The sequence below is a fragment of the Chenopodium album genome, chromosome 14 (genome assembly GCF_948465745.1).
Source record: "Chenopodium album chromosome 14, dcCheAlbu1.1, whole genome shotgun sequence".
Classification (NCBI taxonomy): Eukaryota; Viridiplantae; Streptophyta; class Magnoliopsida; order Caryophyllales; family Amaranthaceae; genus Chenopodium; species Chenopodium album.
In genome coordinates, this window is record NC_137847.1 from 49,223,956 (window position 1) to 49,244,044 (window position 20,089).

General features: G+C 34.8%; 1 protein-coding gene and 1 pseudogene across 2 annotated transcripts; one reads left to right on the forward strand and one right to left on the reverse strand.

Annotated features, from left to right (window-relative positions):
* Positions 1 to 37: 37 nt before the first annotated feature.
* Positions 38 to 10,769, reverse strand: LOC145579431 (epoxide hydrolase 3-like). The gene is made up of 6 exons (XM_081636680.1): positions 10,700 to 10,769; positions 10,400 to 10,614; positions 7,012 to 7,156; positions 860 to 882; positions 517 to 752; positions 38 to 377 (listed from the first exon to the last, which is right to left on the reverse strand). The coding sequence occupies exons 1-6, from the start codon at positions 10,767 to 10,769 to the stop codon at positions 122 to 124; spliced, it is 945 nt and encodes a 314-aa protein (XP_081492806.1). The 3' UTR covers positions 38 to 121.
* A 3,030-nt stretch (positions 10,770 to 13,799) lies between these two features.
* On the forward strand, positions 13,800 to 17,153 carry LOC145577417 (protein RTF1 homolog pseudogene; annotated as a pseudogene). Its single transcript, XR_014098789.1, has 2 exons — positions 13,800 to 13,989; positions 14,826 to 17,153. The product of XR_014098789.1 is annotated as a protein RTF1 homolog pseudogene (transcript).
* Positions 17,154 to 20,089: the final 2,936 nt, after the last annotated feature.

Sequence of the window (20,089 nt, forward strand, 5' to 3'; positions counted from 1 at the left end):
AGAAAGTCTCTTCAGAAGGGCATCTTCTTCAGCAAAGATCTATTTAATACGTAAAAAAGACAAGTTTCGCAATAAAACATAGAATGGGAGTTTTACCCACAAAGCTAATTACTTCTCTTTATCATGTTTCCTTAGCATGGCTACACAGGAAGTCGACGATCAGCTTGTTAATCACTTCAGGAAGCTGTTCATGAGCAAAATGAGTACCTTCAGGCAAGAATACAACCTCGGATGCTGGGGCAAACTCTTTAACCTTCCCGCTATTGATGTAGTCTTGCACCCCTGGAAACTTGAGACTGTAATCTTTTCCACCCATGATCATCAACACAGGAAGCTTTAGTACAGGATCTTGTATGTCAAACTCCTCATTCAGTGACCTGGAATCAATATTACATTCACCGTAAACTCACTAAACTACAGTACTTATTAAGCTGTGACAATCAAGGCATTTGGTTGCACTTTCATCCTAAAAAAAACCATACAAACGAACCATGATTAATACCAAGAAATCACTACCTGTAAGGAACTTGCAGAGCAGTCTGGAATCCAGAATTTTCATACAAAGATCCATAATTTGCAAGGTCTTCCTCGGAAAACCAAGGGGGAAGAGGAGTTTCCGGTCCAACCAAATCCATTATCTCTTGGTTTTCATCAGCTATTGGTATTTCGCTCCTGGAGAACATGGTGTAGATCTTTCTCACTAATGTTTTCGCATCAAAGCGGCCAAAATCAGCTTCTGCTCTTCCAACTTCCTGATATTAGGAAGGCAATTTTTTTTTTTTTAAATCGAAAGTAAACTCCTTAGAAACATAGGGTTAAAAAATAGATGATGGAGTGGTGAAAGATAAGGATTTTGTACCTGCCATCTGGAGATGTAGAAACCTGCTATGAATCGGGTTGAGGCACCTATACAAGTGTATGCAAGAAGGCGCAAGAAGCAACAAGACAAAGAGCAGGGCCAGCAGCCAATGCTGTAGCAAGTAGCAAAAAGACAAACTAGATGATTTCCCACTATGAGGTGTGGTGAAAAGAGCTGTTATTCTTCTGTCACAAAAGGACAAGTTGAGGAATGCTAGGGTATCAGGGCAGATTCTGAGTATAAATAGGGAGAGCAATGTAACAGTGTTTTGGTATGTTGAATGAAGTAATCTTGTAGCCGTAGAGTAGTAGTAGTGTAGCCTCCAAGGTAGAAGCTTTCTTCTCCATTGTTACTGTTATTTACATTTTTTATCAATCAAAGATCCCAACTTTAGCCTATTTGCCTCTGTTTTCTCTGTTCTTTATTGCAAATATTGTGTGAACTGGTAGTCTATAGCAATTGGTATCAGAGCAGTACGATCATGGTGACCCCTACTCTGTCCCAACCAAAAATCGAGCAGAATAAAAAAAAAATCAAAAACATCGAGCACAATACACATAACACAACCAAAAATCGAGCAGAATAAAAAAAGAATTCAAAAAAATTCGAGCATAATACACAACCAAAAATCGAGCAAAATAAATTAAAAATCAAAAAAAAATCAAGCAAACTATTCGATTTCAAAATATTCGAGCAAACAATACACATAATCGAGCAAATAATCAAGCAAACAACACATTTAATCGAGCAAATAATTCGATTTCAGAATATAAAAAAAATTAAAAAAAATGAAAATATACTTGACTTGTTGACGGTGCTGCGCTGCATCGGTCTGAGAGCGGTGACGATAAGGTGGTTGACGTGGAGACGCGCCGCCGTGAAGAGCTGAACTGCGTGCTGAACAATTAGCTGGCTGCGTGAAAGGCTGAACTGCGTGAGAAATTGAGAATGTGGGCTGGGCGGCTGGCTGCGTGAAACTGTGAAAGAAAGGGTGAGGGGTGATCTAGGGTTTTTAGACAAAAGACCACTTAGACTACAAAATTAGAATTAGATATTTTAATTTGAAAAAAATACATAATTTGTTCATTTAAATCTAACTTTTACATAAAAAAGAATGTCTTATATTTTACACATTACAAATATTAATTGTGTAACAAGAACATAATTTTAAATAATTTGTTCATTTAAATCTAACTTTTACATTAAAAAGAATGTCTTATATTTTACACATTACAAATATTAATTGTGTAACAAGAACATAATTTTAAAATTGTGCAACTAAATTATTATGTCATTATATATCAAATTGGTCTAATATTCAAGAAAAAAAAAATTTGGTCTAATAAAGTATGGAGTAATAGTCATTAGAGATTTAGAGGTAAGGTTTAAGAATAGATCTCGTGAATCAAGGTAGTCCACATTGTTGAAAACTATCCTAATCAACTATTGATCGATCAACATTATACTTCGTTGATTGAGTGATCGACTTTATAGATATAAAATAGAATTAGTAACCGTGAATTAGTAAAAAGTTTATAATTTTGACCGATTAACAATGTTTGTGTTATTGTAATTTACTGCGTAGTTAATTGTTTGGAATAAAGATCGATTAACATTATACTTCGCTGATTGAGTGATTGACTTTATAAATATAATAGTGAATTAATAGCTTTAACTATGATTGTGTAACTGTGAATTAGTAAAAAGTTTAGAATTTAGACCGATTGAGTATTTGAGTGTGCTATTGAGTATTGACTTACTATGAATTATTAAAAAAGTTTAAACATTTGATCAAGACTAAACTATGAATCGATTAACATTATATTCCATTGATGGAGTGATTGACTTTATAGATATAAAGTACAATTAATAATTATATAGATATAAAGTACAATTAATAATTATAAATAGTTTGTGTTACTATGAATTAGTAAATGTTTAAAACTTTTGATCAAGAATTAACTATTGAGTATTGATTGGTCTCTGTTGATTGAGCACATGATTGACTTTATAGATATGAAGCTGAATTAATAACTTTAAGGAAACCACATATATGTTTATGTTTATGTTTTTGTGAATTAGTGATTGACTTTATCGATATAAAGCTGAATTAATAACTTTAAAGATATATCACATATATGTTTATGTTTATGTTTTTGTGAATTAGTAAAAACTTAAAGTTTTAAATATTGATTTTTTTTATAAAAAAATTAAAATATAAGGGACACACCAGGAAGGCAGGAAATGACACGTGTCATTGTTGATGTGTCTTTTAGTATATAATGTGACGTAACTAAATTGTGTTTATATTGTTTGACGCAACTAAATTGTATCATTGACTCATTGTTGGTGTGTCTTTTAGACTTTTAGTATACTATCGATTGATGATTGATGAATCATATAATGTGAGTATGTGACGCAAAATAAATATATATATATGTATATATACATATATATATACATATACATATATATATATATATATAAATGCAAAATAAATAAATAAATAAATATATATATATATATATATATATATATATATATATAAGTTAGAGTACACAATTACACAAATCCCAAAAAAAATTGTATATAAGTCGGAGTCGGAGTCGGATTACGGGTCGGATTATCTCGGAGTCGGAGTCGGAGTCGGACATCCGCCGGAGTCGGATTTTTTTCTCGGATTTTTTGTAGGATCCGACTCCGACCCTCCTCCGATTCGGATTCGGATTATTTTATCGGAGTCAAACTCGGATTAATTTTTTCTCGGACTCGGAGCGGATTTTTTGCCTCGGATCGGGGCGGAGTAGGGTCGGATCCGGATTGAATTGCCATCCCTAGCAAGGAGGGACAAGGAATTTGGATTGAGTTGAGTAGGATGGAGAAGGCCGGAACAGGGGAGCAGTTGGAGGGGATTGGAGAGAAAGAAATTCCAGAATTTTTGACAGGGTTGTTGCAAGAGTATCATAGTGTGTTTGAGATGCCAGAAAGGTTACCCCCAAAAAGGGATCATGAGCATTCGATTGTGCTAAAAGGTGGCAGCGACCCGGTCAGTGTAAGACCGTATCGTTACCCACAGATTCAGAAGGACGAAATTGAACGTTTGATCCATGAGATGTTGCAAGCAAAGATCATCCGACCTTCCACCAGCCCGTTCTCAAGCCCTGTAATTTTGGTGAAGAAAAAAGATGGAAGTTGGCGCTTTTGTGTAGATTACAGGGCATTGAACAAGGAAACCGTTCCGGACAAATTTCCAATTCCAATCATCGATGAGCTACTTGATGAGCTTCATGGGGCAAGGTGGTTTTCCAAGTTGGATTTGAAATCGGGGTATCACCAAATAAGGGTGAAACCGGAAGATGTGCACAAAACCGCTTTTCGTACTCATGAGGGGCATTACGAATTCCTCGTAATGCCTTTCGGCTTGACTAACGCCCCGGCCACTTTCCAATCTCTAATGAATGAGATCTTCAAACCATACTTGAGGAAGTTCGTATTAGTCTTCTTTGATGACATCCTTGTGTATAGTAGAGAGGAGAGTGAGCACAAGGAGCACGTGAGGGTGGTCTTGGAGACTTTGGCAAAACATAGCTTGTATGCAAATTGGAAGAAATGTGAGTTTGGGAGGCGGGAAGTAGCCTATTTAGGACATGTAATTTCGGAGAGAGGGGTATCAATGGATTTGGAGAAGGTGAAGGCGATTGTTGAGTGGGAAGAGCCGAGGAATTTGAAGGAATTACGGGGATTTTTGGGACTCACGGGATACTACAGGAAGTTCGTAGCCCACTATGCCCAAATTGCAGCCCCGTTAACTTCCCAACTTAAGAAGGACTGTTTTGGGTGGAATACAGAGGCTGCCAATGCCTTTAAGCAACTCAAGGCTGCTATGACAACATCCCCTGTCCTGGCAATGCCCAATTTCGAGCTTGAGTTCATAATCGAAACCGATGCTTCTGGGTATGGTTTGGGGGCAGTGATGATGCAAGGGGGGAAGCCCGTGGCGTATTTTAGCAAGTTGCTTGGGGTGAGAAATCAGGCGAATATGAGAAGGAGTTAATGGCTATTAGCTTAGCCGTGATGAAGTGGAGGCATTATCTCCTTGGCAGGAAGTTCATCATACGAACTGATCAGCAGAGTTTGCGATTTTTGACGCAGCAAAGAGAAGTGGGAAGTGAGTATCAGAAGTGGATGCGCAAGTTAATGGGTATGGACTTCGAAATTCAATATAAACCCGGGTCTTCAAATAGAGTTGTTGATGCCTTGTCTCGTAAAGGTGGGGGAGCCATCCAATTTGGGGCTCTAATTTCTTCACAGGGAGTAGAGTGGGCTGAGTTAGAGCAAGAGATAGCCCAAGACCCGTGGTTGCTGGAGATCAGGAAGAAGCTAGCAGAAGGGATTGAGGGGTGTAAAGGGTTTTCGCTGGTTGGGGGAAGGGTACTGTACAAGGGAAGAGTTGTAGTGCCAAAAACTTCCAGATTCATTCCGAAATTATTGCACGAATATCACAATACCCCAACTGCAGGGCACGATGGTGAGGTGAAAACATATCTCCGATTAGCAACTGACTGGTTTTGGTCTGGAATGCGCAAGAGAGTGGGGGAGTATGTGAGTCAATGTGAAGTATGCCAGCAGAGTAAGACCTTTCTATGGATTTTATAGAGGGTCTTCCTCTATCCAAGGGGGTTAATGTGATATTGGTGGTCGTGGACAGGTTGTCTAAGTACAACCATTTCTTTGGGCTTAAACACCCATTCAACGCGATGAAGGTGGCTGACATCTTCATTAAGGGAGTGGTTCGTTTACATGGTTTTCCCTCCTCTATTGTATCCGATCGTGACAAGGTATTCATGAGCAATTTCTGGCAGGAACTTTTTCGTTTACAGGGAACACATCTCAAACGCAACACTTCATACCACCCACAAACCGATGGTCAAACGGAAGTGGTCAACAAATGCCTTGAGACTTACCTTCGATGTTTTGTGGCTAGTCAACCTAAATCTTGGGCACAGTGGCTTCCATGGGCTGAATATGCATACAATACCTCACCACACACCTCAACCAAGATGACTCCGTTCAAGGTAGTTTACGGGAGGGATCCACCCAAGGTTTGGAGAGTGTCCGAGGGAGCAACCATGGTGAAGAGTTTGGAGGATGGGCTTAGGGAGAGAGATTTGATGCTAGATGAGTTGCGCATGAACATCAATCGTGCACAGCAATTAATGAAAGAAAATGAGGATGGTCAGAGAAGAGATGTGGAGTTTGAGCCGGGAGAGTGGGTGTACCTAAAATTGCAGCCTTATAGGCAGCAGTCACTAGCGAGGCGACCATTTGAGAAGCTGTCTGCACATTTTCATGGCCCATTTGAAGTGTTGCAACGCATTGGAAGGGTGGCTTATCGTCTGAAATTGCCTGAGAACAGCAGGGTGCACTCGGTTTTTCATGTATCTCAGTTGAAGAAGAAGGTGGGAGATGCTCCAGTCAATCCCACAATTCCTGAGCAAATCACAGCAGACTTGGAGTTGGTAGCAGTGCCTGAGGAAGTTTTGGGGGTACGACAGACAGTGGACAAGGGCAAGCCTAGCACTGAAGTCTTGCTCAAGTGGCAAGGCTTACCTGACTTTGAAGCCACTTGGGAGGATTTTGACAGCATTAACCTTCGTTTTCCATCTTTCCACCTTGAGGACAAGGTGAATGTCCGAGAGGGGAGTAATGCTATGAATCGGGTTGAGGCACCTATACAAGTGTATGCAAGAAGGCGCAAGAAGCAACAAGACAAAGAGCAGGGCCAGTAGCCAATGCTGTAGCAAGTAGCAAAAAGACAAACTAGATGATTTCCCACTATGAGGTGTGGTGAAAAGAGCTGTTATTCTTCTGTCACAAAAGGACAAGTTGAGGAATGCTAGGGTATTGGGATCAGGGCAGATTCTGAGTATAAATAGGGAGAGCAATGTAACAGTGTTTTGGTATGTTGAATGAAGTAATCTTGTAGCCGTAGAGTAGTAGTAGTGTAGCCTCCAAGGTAGAAGCTTTCTTCTCCATTGTTACTGTTTTTTTGCATTTTTTATCAATCAAAGATCCCAACTTTAGCCTATTTGCCTCTGTTTTCTCTGTTCTTTATTGCAAATATTATGTGAACTGGTAGTCTATAGCAAAACCTTCTGGTAGATGTCTATAAATGGTTGATGGAGCTGGAGGAGCATACGGTACTCCCAATGTGATTACTCCCACAACGCGGTCAGGGTGATGAAGTGCAAATAGGTATGCAGGTCTTACACCGAAATCCTTGGCTATCAGAAATGCCTGGAAACATTTGTCAGAAACCAGAGTTGCTGGTAGCATCAAGCTTAGTACAGAAAGTTTGTGAATGTAGAACATCCTATGGAGACCTCACATTGCATCCAAGTGCTTCAAATGGTACGAGGGCATTTCAAAAGCCCTGGAAACTGCTCACGATAGCAATTAGCTAGTCCTTTTGATGAATAGAAGAAGAATAACGCTTCAATTTGGCTCATGTACTAATGCCTAATGACCATCGGAGTTAAAATTGTAGGTGATGCACACGGTTCCTAGAGTATGAATTTCAGAACCACTTTGACTACTACTAAGCGAAAGAGTTAATTCAACCACAAGTTTAGAATATGGTCTAAGGCATAATATGTGGGTAAGCCACTTCAAAATGCACACATAATATTACTTCAACTTTTACTTCAAATCAAGTCAACAAGAGATGACAATCAAGTCACCCAGAGATTAACTGGGGCTTTCTCGTCAATCTAAAGACTAAAGTGTATAAACCCCATCTGTGCCATCTCTCAACCTACATCAAATTTCCTTATAATAATTTATATAACAAAGAATCTTCCAACTAAATCCATTCTAAAAAGGAAAAATATTAACAATTATCATTCACACATCATTTATTCATTTACAATTAGTGAAACAATCAACAGAATTACACTTTAACTTTAACCACTACAACAATAATACATTTTATGTCTACAATGTTTTGTTCAAAAAGCTTAACCATATTCATAAACTTGAAGATTTAATGTTTAATTTTATACATAATATAAAAAATAATCTAATTTTTGTAATTTATTTGCTCATACATAAGTAAAAACCTATAGCTAATTTTTTATTTATGTATCCCAAAATATCTATTAATGTTCAAGAGTGATTGAAAAAAATATATTTTAAATAATATGAGTACTATAATAGGCATCTATATTTATATTTCATCACATAATTTTATTACTATGTATAAAAGCTCATTTTCAATATATATTATTATATATGCCAATCAACATTGTAGGTAATACATTTTTATCTAGGTTTTCTCCTTGGGAGAGTTTTTCTAGCCTCAATTGCTAGATTTTTTCTGCTCTTTTGAAGGTTTTCCTTCACACTTCTCCTTTTTTCTCTTCTCTTCCATCTCTTTTTTTCTGATCTCAATTGTAAATTTTTGTAAGGGCTTCCACTGGTGGTAAGCCCAAAAAACTTTTTAATTGCTTTCAATAAATGGATCTCATCTTTATGATGGGGTTTATTCAATTAGGCTTATGTTTTTTGTTTGTTCTTGTGGCAAAAATTGAAGATTTAGGGTTTCATCGTCTCCGAAAGTATCTAGAAGGCCATATGAGTTTCTTCACCCAAACAACTACCCATCCGTGGATCTCAAGCCGAATTAGAGCTAACTCACAGATTGTATTGTTTCAGATGAAGTTTTTTATTAAGGCAATCGTCGATCGAATCTGCGATGTAACTAGTTTTAAGGTGATTTGTACTTATATTGGAATTTTAGATTTCCAAGGAATTATTTGTAAGTGCCGTTTGGCTATCTTTCATTAATGAAATCCCTTTTCTTCTTGTCAAAAATATATTATTATATAATGAACCCGGGCTAAAAACTAGTTTATTTTTTAAAAAATAAGTAGGAGTAATAACAGGCCTTTAAAACACCATCTCTCTATATTAACCCATATTAAATTGTTAAATTATAATAACTAGATGAAGTCCGTGCGATGTACAGTTTGTTTGAATTTTATAAAATATTTTTTTTATACATATATTTATGTGCTAAAATTTGTTATATATTTAGATAAAATTCCTGATATCAAAAGATAATTTCTATTTAATTAATTCAAACTAGTAAATCTCATTCGCCAATTTTGCTTACGTGTCATTTAAATTATTTAATTCTAAAAGAAATTAATAATCTCGCATTTAATTGGCTACCAATAAAATTTGTTATCTTACATGGCGCACTGAAAAAATTAAATCTTACGTGGCTCTCTAAAACTCAGGAAAAAACTCCCCTTTATATATATATATATATATATATATATATATATATATATTAAGATAAAATTCCTGACATCAAAAGATAATATTTTCTATTTAATTAATTTAAACTGGAAAATCTCATTCTCCAATTTTGCTTACGTGTCGTTTAAATTATTTAATTCTAAAAAAAATTAATAATCTTGTATTTAATTGTCTGCCACTAAAATTTATTATCCTACATGACGCGCTGAAAAAATTAAATCATGCGTCCCTTTTTATATATATATATATATATATATATATATATATATATATATATATATATATATATATATATATATATATATATATATATATATATATATATATATATATATATATATATATATATATATATATATATATATATATATATATTAGATTTATATTGCCAAAAAGCTCATACACCTTAAGTTTTTTTTTTTTTTTTTTTTTTTTAAATTGTTACACTTTGACTTTTGTGATCAACTTTTAAAAACTTTGACTATAATAATAAAGTATTATAAAGATCAAAATCTTAGCATGTGGAATGTTATTGAATTCGTCTCGACATGAATTTATCATAAATCGTTAAAAACAATGAAGTTCTTCATTCGTATTTTTAAGTGGAATCTTTAATAGATAATATCCTTGATTATCAATAAATAAAAATTATAACAATTAAATATTAATAATCTATTTATTGAGATGATTTCAACAAATATTCATAAAACAATATATTTTCTTATGTATAGATCAATAATATTTGAGCAAGATTAGCCCCGAGTCTTAAAACTCCACATGACATCATCATTCATCATCTTGAGTCTAAAGAAAAGACTCTCTGTTTGATCCCATTTTTCTTGAGAAATCTTAACTAAGTTTCAAGTTGAGTCTTAAAAATTCAAGACTTAACTTAATACTTGAGTGTGGGCCCTATTATATTTTTGTTTATTATTACTAAGAGTAAAAAATTAAAATAAAAAAATAACAATAATATATAGTATGAGAAGTTTTAAGTGAATTTAGGGATAAAGTTGTAAATTTGATCGAGTCTTAAGGAGTATTAATATAATTATAAATTAAAAAAATAACCTAATAACTGATGTGACAATGAATTATAGTTTTAAGATAAGATTGTGCTAATCTTGCTACCGGTCAAAGTGAATTACGTAAATATGGAGTAATTCAAAAGTTAAAACATTTCATTTAAAAAAGATACGGAGGGAGTAAGAAAGAGACCTTAGAGATGGCTAGGTGGTCGACAATTCCAAGGAGATCATCGACAAGATCCTTAAACGTCGCCGTTTTAGGATTAGTGGGTTGGTCGGAGAGACCATAGCCTCGGAAATCAGGTGCAATGGCTTTAAAACCAGCATTTGATAAAGCAACCATCTGATGACGCCACGTGTACCATATTTCAGGGAACCCATGTAGTAGAATCACCACCGTCGATCCTAATCATATTATCACATTAGGATCAACGGTGGTGATTTTACTACATCAATGTGAGAAAGAAGTAGGAGAGACAGAAAGTCATACCAGTTCCAATTTGAGCAATGTGAAGCTTCAATCCTCTTACTTCAATGTGGCTGTGCTGAATTTGGTCCATCTTTTGACTTTGAACTCCAACTAACCTACACTCTTTTGCTTTCTTCTTACAGCTATTTAAATACTGAAATACAATGAGTAAATAAAGTACTTTGTCCGTTTTTAAATACTTGCTTTATTTCTCCATACGCGGAATTTTAAGAGAAATTGGAGAAAGTAATAAACTAGACCTCAGTACACTGGTACTATATGCGAATTACAAATCTATTTACAAGGTAAAACCACTTATACTACTAACGTAAGCGATTTTACAATTTTTTTTTTTTTAAATACGGAGTACTCCCTCCGTGCCTTAATTATATGTCTATTTCTCTTATTTATGTGAGTAATAAATGAAAGAAATAGATATATAATTAAGGGACACTGAGAGTACTAACTTGGTTAAAAATGACTTTTGGTATTTGGAATTATATATATATATTTTGAAATATGATGTAGTCTAGTTTTGAATGTTAACTTGTGTATTTTAAAAAAAAAAAAACAAAATAAAGTAGTACGAGTGGTATAATTTAGGGCTGGCAAAAGCTGACCCAACCTGACTCGAACCCAACACGAAATAAATGGGTTTTGAGTGAGATTTTCAACCCGTTTATGTAATTGGGTCAACCCGAACCCGACCTGAAGTTAAACAGGTCGGGTTCAGGTTGGAAATCCCAACTCGAAACCAACCCGTCTAAACCCATTTAATTAATTGGGTCAGTTTCAGGTCGGGTGAACCCAAAGCCAACCCGTATAACTTGATTAATTTAAACCCTAATTTATTTTTAAATATGGGCCAAGCCAAAGTATCTAAATCTAACTGCTAAAACCCTAAAATTCCTCTTACCTACCTCATAGATCACACGCCGTTTTCAACCCTCATTTCTCATTTTATGATTTTTCTCACTCATTCTCTTTCTCTCTCCTCTCTCTTATTTTCAATTTTTTCCACTAAAATTGCTGATTTAAACTCGTCAATTTTCATCTTAAGGTAATTTACTTGTGAATTTCATTATCTTTACTTAATCTCTTTGTTTTTTTTATTTTGATTATGTATTTATAATTCTCTATTATATCTCCAATTCAATGCATGCGTTTGTTTTAGATTGTTTATGACTTTATATTGCTCTATTGAATGTCAAGATTATTTATTTATGTTCCTTTTAAGTTTATCAGATTGAATAATTAGCCTGATTTTGTTTAAGTATTCTATTTGTTGTGTTTTCGGGTTTTTTTTCTTCTTTTTTTCGGCCTTTTAAATTTTAATCTAATAATGTTGATATGTTACTTCTTAACATTTATGCATGTGTTTGTTTTTACTTTTCTACAGATTTAATTTCTCTATTTTTTTCAAGTTTATTTTCTGCAATTTAATTGTTTTGTTAATTTCTTATGCGTTTGAATTTGTTTTCACTTGCAGGAAATCAACCATGAAAGAAGGAATTAATGAAAAAGACTACTATAAAAGTTTTTTGGAAAAATGGAGAAGAATAGATGTAAATTCTGTTGCAAAAATGTACTTATTAATATATAATTTGTAATAGTATAATGTTTACTGGATGTGTTTTCAACTAGTGTAAGCATTAATTTGGATTAGTTAAACATATATATATATATATATATATATATATATATATATATATATATATAACTTAATAAATTGTGTAAAAAATCTTAAAAATTCAGGTTAAATAGGTCAGGTTCAGGTCAACCCGTTTATAAACAGGTCGGGTCAGGTTCGAAAATCTGACTTGTTTATCTAAACAGGTTGGGTTCAGGTTTAGGGTGCTGACTTGTTTATATAAACAGGTCGACCTGAACCCGACCTATTTGTCACCCCTAGTATAATTTAGTAAAACAACAAATACTAATCGAGTAACAATGCTACTCGAATATAATTTAATAAAACCACAAGTCCTAATCGAGTTAAGCGCCGTTCACTTCAACTTATTTTTACTGAACTGAAATTATTTTTACTGAACTTAAAATATTTTTACAGAACTTAAAATATTTTTACTGAACTTAAATTAATTTTACTAAACTGAAATTATTTTTACTGATTTTCTATTATATTTCTTCTTTAAGTTTACTGATTTTTACTGAAGTGAAATCATTTTTGCTGAACTAAACTTATTTATATTGAACTAAAATTATTTTTGCTGTACTGAACATATTTTTACTTAACTAAAATTAATTTTACTATACTGAAATTATTTTTACTGAATATTATTTTTTGAAGGAGAAGTGAACAGGGCCTAACAATTAGGGTTGTTCATTGGTCCAAGACCGGACCGAACTAAACTGACCCGGACTAGAACCGAAGACTGAAAATTTTAATTTCAAGAACCGAAGATCAGACCGGTGAAGTTAGGACCGAATCCGGACTAGACCGAAAAAGTTGGTCCAAAACTCGGAGCGGACCGCTTTGGACCAATTTTAGAATTGTTTTTAAAAAAATGCTAAAATTTTTAATAATAATATGGAAAACTCGAAAAAATTATAGGAAAAACTGTATTTTAGCGTCTTTTTTGTATAGTAAGTACTACAAAAAAGCTCATATAATTAAAATTTTAAAAGGTTATTAAAAATAATGTTAACCATTATCTAAGATTTTATGCGTAAATTTAAGGAAAAAATATTGATTCGGTCCAAGATCGATTTTTATGGGATTTTGGACCGGACCGGACCGAAGGCTGGAAAAATAAATTTTTAGACCTAGAGATCGAAATGGTTAATTCGATCCGATCCGGTCCGGGTCATTTTTTCGGTTCGGACCAATTTTTGAACCCCCCTACTGACAATGCTATGTCTTTTTGTGTTGGGTTGTGTCGTGCCACGGCCACAGTTTGGCTTAACGAGTGGCATCTTAGAAGGGTGAAGTGGTAAATTCAAAGGCGTAAGATTTTCCCTCCATTGGGCAGTTAACTTTCCGCCGGAGATCTGCAAAATTTATTACAGCACCCAGTAATAAAACACTGCGTGACGACTTTATTTCAAAATCTTTCTTCCAAAATTAAAGATAAATTAAAATAAAGACAAGATCAATCAACCGTATTATTCGCTCCATTGCTTCAAAAAAAAAAAAGAAAAAAAAAAGATAAGTAAACTGAGGAGAGAGAAAAAACGCAGCTCAAATTATAGAGAGAGAAAAAATGGTGAACAGTGAAGTATAGCAGCAAGTATCAACTCCAATGCGATCGCGCAACATCTTGCTTCTCAAAATTTTCATTTTTATTTTTCTGGTAAAAGTTCATTTTGATTGATTTTTTTAAATTTCAGAATTCGGCTGAAATTTGAGCTGAATTTGATTGTCTGAGTTGTGATTTTGAATTGAAGTTCAAATTTTGGGATCGGATCGTTGGGTGATTTTACTTTCTGAGTGAAGATCTGGTTAAGATTTTGAGAATTGCTATTGTTTGATTAGCTACTGATATGCACAATTCTTAAAATTCGATTTTTTTGGGATTTTTTTACTTGATTTTAGTTGTAGAGAATCATGATTGTCTGCAGATTCGATTTAATTTTTATGAAAAATTGATGAATTTGGATATGATGTGATCGAAAATCAATTCAAATTGGTAGCTCACAGCTAATGACGTTAGATTATTATTATTTTTTCGTCGAAAATGGTAAAACAATGGAGTCTTGAGTCGATCAGTGTAATTAATGTTCGAGTTCGTACTAGCTGGAGCTAGTAGTGGAGTAAGTTAGTTATGAACATTATGTGTTGCGCTGCTCTAGTTTGTAACGAAAATTTTGCTGTTTCACTACTAATTTAGAGGTAGGAGTAATTTTCAATTTTTTTTTATAGGTTATGCATTTGTATGAATCTGTTACAGTCTTGAATTTTCGATTTGTAGTTAAAATTCTGTGTATATTTACTTAATCTCTTTTCGCTGTTCATGTCATGTATGAATATACACAGGTTTTTAGATTGGTATGCTAATGTTTTAACAAATATTTGGAGAAAAATTGGGTGTTATATAAGTATATTGTAGTAGTATGTATGAATTATATTGAACTTGCAGTTTTTCTTCAGTGTTAAATAAGCTAATTCCTAGATACTGTATTTAATCAGGGGTTAGCATAACGAATAGAGGAGCAGCAGATTATGGCAGACTTGGAAAACTTGCTCCTAGAGGCAGCTGGAAGAACTGGAGGATCAGGTAGAAGCAGGCACTCGGCTCTTTCATCAAGAAGGCGACGTGAAAATGCCTATTCAGATGATGGCAGTGACTCCAAGGATGAGGATTCGGATGACAATCGGGGTTATGGAGGAAGGAAGTCCAATGGACCCCAAGTCCCATTGAAAAAGAGGGGTAAAGACAGAGATGATGATCAGGGCAGTCAGGATGATGAGGAGGGCGGAGAAGGTTCTGGTCGTGGGGGTGGGGGTGGGGGTGGAAGTGGGGATGATTCGGATGTTGGAAGTGATCTCTACAAGGACGAGGATGACAGACAACAGCTTGCTCAATTGACTGAGCTTGAGAGAGAGTTGATCTTATCTGATCGAGCAACGAAGCTAGATGATAAGAAGTTGCATGAAAGAGTTAAATCAAGGTGGAAGAATGACAGTAAGCCTCAACCTAAGAGAGAAAGTACTCCTCCTTTAGCTTCCTCTCGTGGGGTACGCACATCTGCAAGGTCTGCTGACCGAGCAGCTCATAAGGGCGATAAGGCTGAAGCTTTGAATGAGTTGCGAGCAAAGCGGATGAGGCAACAGGGAAATGATGCAGCCAGAGATCGTTCAGGGTCCCGGGGTTACTCACCTGTCAAAAGAAAAGCTTATACCTCTGCTGGTCTGAGCAGCTCAAGCCAGAGTGACAGTGAAAGTGATTCTCAGAGTGAAGATGGGAGATCGAAAAGGGGCGGAAGATTAGATGATAGTGATGATGAGATGTCTAAGCCCAAGTCAAACATCCCCACGTATGAAGACATCAAAGGAATTACTATTAGGAGGTCAAAGTTAGCAAAATGGTTCATGGAGCCTTTCTTTGAAGAATTGATAGTAGGTTGTTTCGTAAGAGTGGGCATTGGTATGAAGTCTGGGCAGAGCATCTACAGGTTATGCATTGTCCGGAATGTAGATGCTTCAGACCCTGATAAGCAATATAAGCTTGAAAACAAGATGACTTACAAGTACTTGAATTGTGTGTGGGGTAGTGAAAGTTCTGCTGCTAGGTGGCAGATGGCTCGAGTTTCTGACTCTCCTCCTCTTGAAGAAGAGTACATCCAGTGGAAGAAAGAGGTGGAGCGCAGCAGTGGAAGGATGCCCACTAGGCAAGAAGTTTCAGAAAAGAAGGAAGAAATCGAAAAAACAAACTCTTTTGTTTACTCTGCAGAAACTGTGAAGCATATGTTACAGGAGAAAAAATCTGCTGCAACAAGGCCCTTGAACATTGCAGCTGAGAAGGAAAGGCTGAGAAGAGAAATGGAAGCAGCTCAATACAGGAATGATGAAGCTCAGGTGGCGAAAATTAAGACTAGGTTAGAAGAACTGGCAGCTGTTCGGCTAGCACAGGATAATAAAAATTCCAAGGCGCACAGACTGTCAGAGATGAATAGAAAGAATAGAGTTGAAAACTTCAAGAATGCATCAGAAGTGAAGCCAATGAATGCTAACCTCAAATCGGGAGAAGCTGGTTATGATCCCTTCTCTAGGAGGTGGACTAGGTCTATTAATTATTATTCTGCAGGTGATAAGAACAAGGCAACTGGTGGAGCTGAAGAAAGTGCTGAGATCAAGGGAGGAGAGAAGTCTGGAGTTGTTGCCACAGTAGCAGCCTTAGAGGCTGCCGCTGATGCTGGAAAGTTGGTGGATACGATGGCCCCTGTGGACCAAGGGACAGAATATAATATGCTTCACAACTTCGACCTACCAATCTCATTGAATACACTGCAGAGGTTTGGAGGAGCTCAGGGTGTTTTATCAGGATTTATGGCTAGGAAGCAAAGGCTTGAGGCAACAATGGGACTTCAAGTCCCAGAGAATGATGGTCGTAGACATGCATTGACTCTGTCAGTGAGTGATTACAAAAGGCGAAGAGGTCTGCTATGAATTAGTGTTTGCTTAGTATCTGTTTATGTTGGACATTTGGTTTACACCCAGGAAAGAATCCCAGATGGGTTGATTGATGGGTTGTCCAACTATTGTAAGTTTGTAACATTAGAATCCACACACACTATTTATTTTCCATTATGATCTAATAACCTCATACTCATATTTCTGTAGTGCTCCAAGCCTATAATGTCTCTCGTGAACTCGTGTATTAACTGAGATGAATACAATTCGGGTTATAGTGGTATTACTTCTTGTGGTATTCATCCTCATTCCTAGCTTGTTTTTCAACAACTTTTCGCTTGCTTGTTTCATAGTTTATTAGTTGAAAACTCGTAGAATGACTATTCAGCATGAAGTTTTTAGTACTATTTTATACTATTCGTTTACTTCTTATATCTTTGCTTTAATTAATGAATCGATTGGCGTTCTGTTTCAGCCTTACAGGGTCATGGATTTCTTGAAGACTATTAATGAAGATGCTTCCCAGTTCACCTATGCAACAATGCTGTTAATTTGCTATGACAACATTTTTCCCTTGGTGCAATGCAGGAAAGAAATACGAAGTACCTAGGAAGAAGAAAAACTCAAAGCTCTATGTCCATGACTTGAATGGAGGTTGTATAAGCAATATATACCCGCGAGTGAGCTCAACCCTTTTTCACTCAAAAATGCCCCCCTATGAAGTCACAGCAATTCCATAGCATCCCTTTCGAAATGCATCTATCATCCCTCAGGTTTGACTATGGAATTAAGAAAATGAACAAAATGTTTATCAGCCCTGGACTTTACATGGCTATATTTCTCGAAACACAGGAAAAACAAACGTTGCAGTGTGCTAAACAGCTACGCACTTCTGTTACAAATGTCAACCTAGGAGTAGAGTTTTCTTGTGTGTGACTGGGTACAAAGCGCACAAAAAGGGCCATTACTTTTGGAGAAAAATTCTAACCTACTATATGAACATACACCAGAGTTAGCGCGTTCTGAAGGGAATTTGAAGAGGAAAACCTGCTTTGGTGGCTTTCGTTTAAGTACAGTAAACTATAATAGAATATATATAAAGATGTGTAGTGAATCAGGGATGCTAAACATGATTTTCAGCCTTAGTTCCATAACAAGTTAGAGCTCCTTTAAACTTCACCAACCGAACTCTCTGTCTGCCTCACTGCCTGTCTACTGAAGGATGCATAGCCTGCATTATTTTACGCAGCGAAAAGGTGAATGAAACTTGCAGTGGATATATCCTCTTACTGTGAACAACGTTCTGCTGGAACGAAATCAGGAATTTCATAGAATTTTTCATCTACTCTAATAACCCTGCCAATCTTCAACATTGCTTGATGATGAAACCATAGTTGCAAAACTTAAATACTACTAGCATATCCGTATAAAATTATGGAAAAAAAAAAAATAGTGAGGTATAGCTCAAGTGGTTTGAACTCTCCTCCCAATTCCAAGAGATTTTAGTATCGATTCTTATTACCTGCCCATAGATTGAAGTACCGATCCTTATGTTAACCTCGGACAAGCCAAATTAATCTATTGTCACTCAATGTCTCCCCAAACTTGGAGCTCGAATAAGCTAAGCAGAAGTCAAATCATGCATGCCTAAAACAAACAAGTTGGAAAGGCAAAGGGTCAAGCTCATGTCACTCTATGATTGGTTTGAAATATCCAACAATTAAATCGATGATTTTTTAATTTAATTACATAAATATAATGATGGGGATAGGATTTTTTTCCCTTATTAATTTTAATTACATAAATTGATAGAAATTGTTGGGCAATCTGTCAATTTATATTAGTTGGCGTTTATGGGATTAATGTTTTAACGACTAGTCACAATATCATCCCACCCGAGAAAAAAAAAAAAAAGGTACTCCGTACAGAGTAGTATTGTATTGTTTTCATTATTGCTTGGACTAATAAAATTAAATGGAAACATTTTCTTTTTTGAAATTAAATATAAAAAAATAAAAAAAATATAAAAATACTCCGTACGGAGTAGTATTGTATTGTTTTCATTATTGCTTGGACTAATAAAATTAAATGGAAACATTTTCTTTTTTGAAATTAAATATAAAAAAAAAAAAAAAAAAATACTCCGTACAGAGTAGTATTGTATTGTTTTCATTATTGCTTGGACTAATAAAATTAAATGGAAACATTTTCTTTTTTGAAATTAAATATAATGTCTTTCATAAAGCTTAGGTGTGTGTCATCACAAATTCAAAATATATGGTATGTCATCACTATTTCAACTACATTTCTTATTTTTAAACAAATTTTCTAATATTATTGCACATGTTGAATAGATGGAAATGTTACAAGAATATCTTTTCATGTATAACAAATCGACATAGTAGAGGTAGGAATTACCTTAAACTAGTATTTCTCATTAGAATTCGGCCTTTCCATATATATACCATTTTGTATGAGATTTACTTAAACATTTGGTTATTTGTAGTGAAAAATTTATAATTGTAAGTCCGCTCACTTCACCTTAGAAAAACACAAGTTAGATATAAAAATATGTCAACAGCGAATACACCTAAGTTAATCGGCAATTAGGACATACATAATACTACTACTTCCTTATGATGATTTCAAGATACCTCGTGTAATTATTGAAATAAACTATTGTACAAATAATTAATCAATAGATCAAACCACCTGATTGAAAATTCTCCTATGTCAGAACAAATTGAATTATGAAGCCACCTATGCTTGCTTAATTAGATGATACCTTATTTTTTTTTATTTTAAAGAAGTTGATGCCTTATTATTTGAAATGATATAGTCATATATGGTCATTAAAATAATAGATAAGTCAAGATCACGATCAATTCAATTAATTGTATTAAGTCAACTTTGGTATAAGATAATAAATTTTCATTACCCTACTAAATAAATTATTTAATTAAATATTTTGATTGTGATATAAGAATATTTCCAAATAAAATTATGGCATGAGCCTTGCGTCTCATAGTTTCTAAGTTAGCTTAATCCTAATCCAATAATTCTTTAATTTCACACTTACTATAAACATCTTTTGCGCGCCTACTTATGAAATACACTAAAATCATCATTTTTACACCCTTCAAATTCTCTTATTAAATCTTTTAAACACCCATTTATTTTTATTTAACCAAAAACTTGAAAAAAATAGCACACAAAAACCATGGATAAACCACCTACTCATTGTACTAGGAATGATGATTTCTCTAAACTTCAATCTCTTTTTTCTAAAAATCTTCCTAAAAAACCAATTAATCTTTGCT

Coding starts and splice junctions, on each gene's coding strand:
- LOC145579431 (XM_081636680.1), bottom strand. CDS start 10,769: ATGGACCAAATTCAGCACAGCCACATTGAAGTAAGAGGATTGAAGCTT. Junction 883..7,011: donor TTATAGACATCTACCAGAAG/GTTTTGCTATAG, acceptor GATTCATAGCAG/GTTTCTACATCTCCAGATGG. Junction 378..516: donor GCTCTGCAAGTTCCTTACAG/GTAGTGATTTCT, acceptor TATTGATTCCAG/GTCACTGAATGAGGAGTTTG.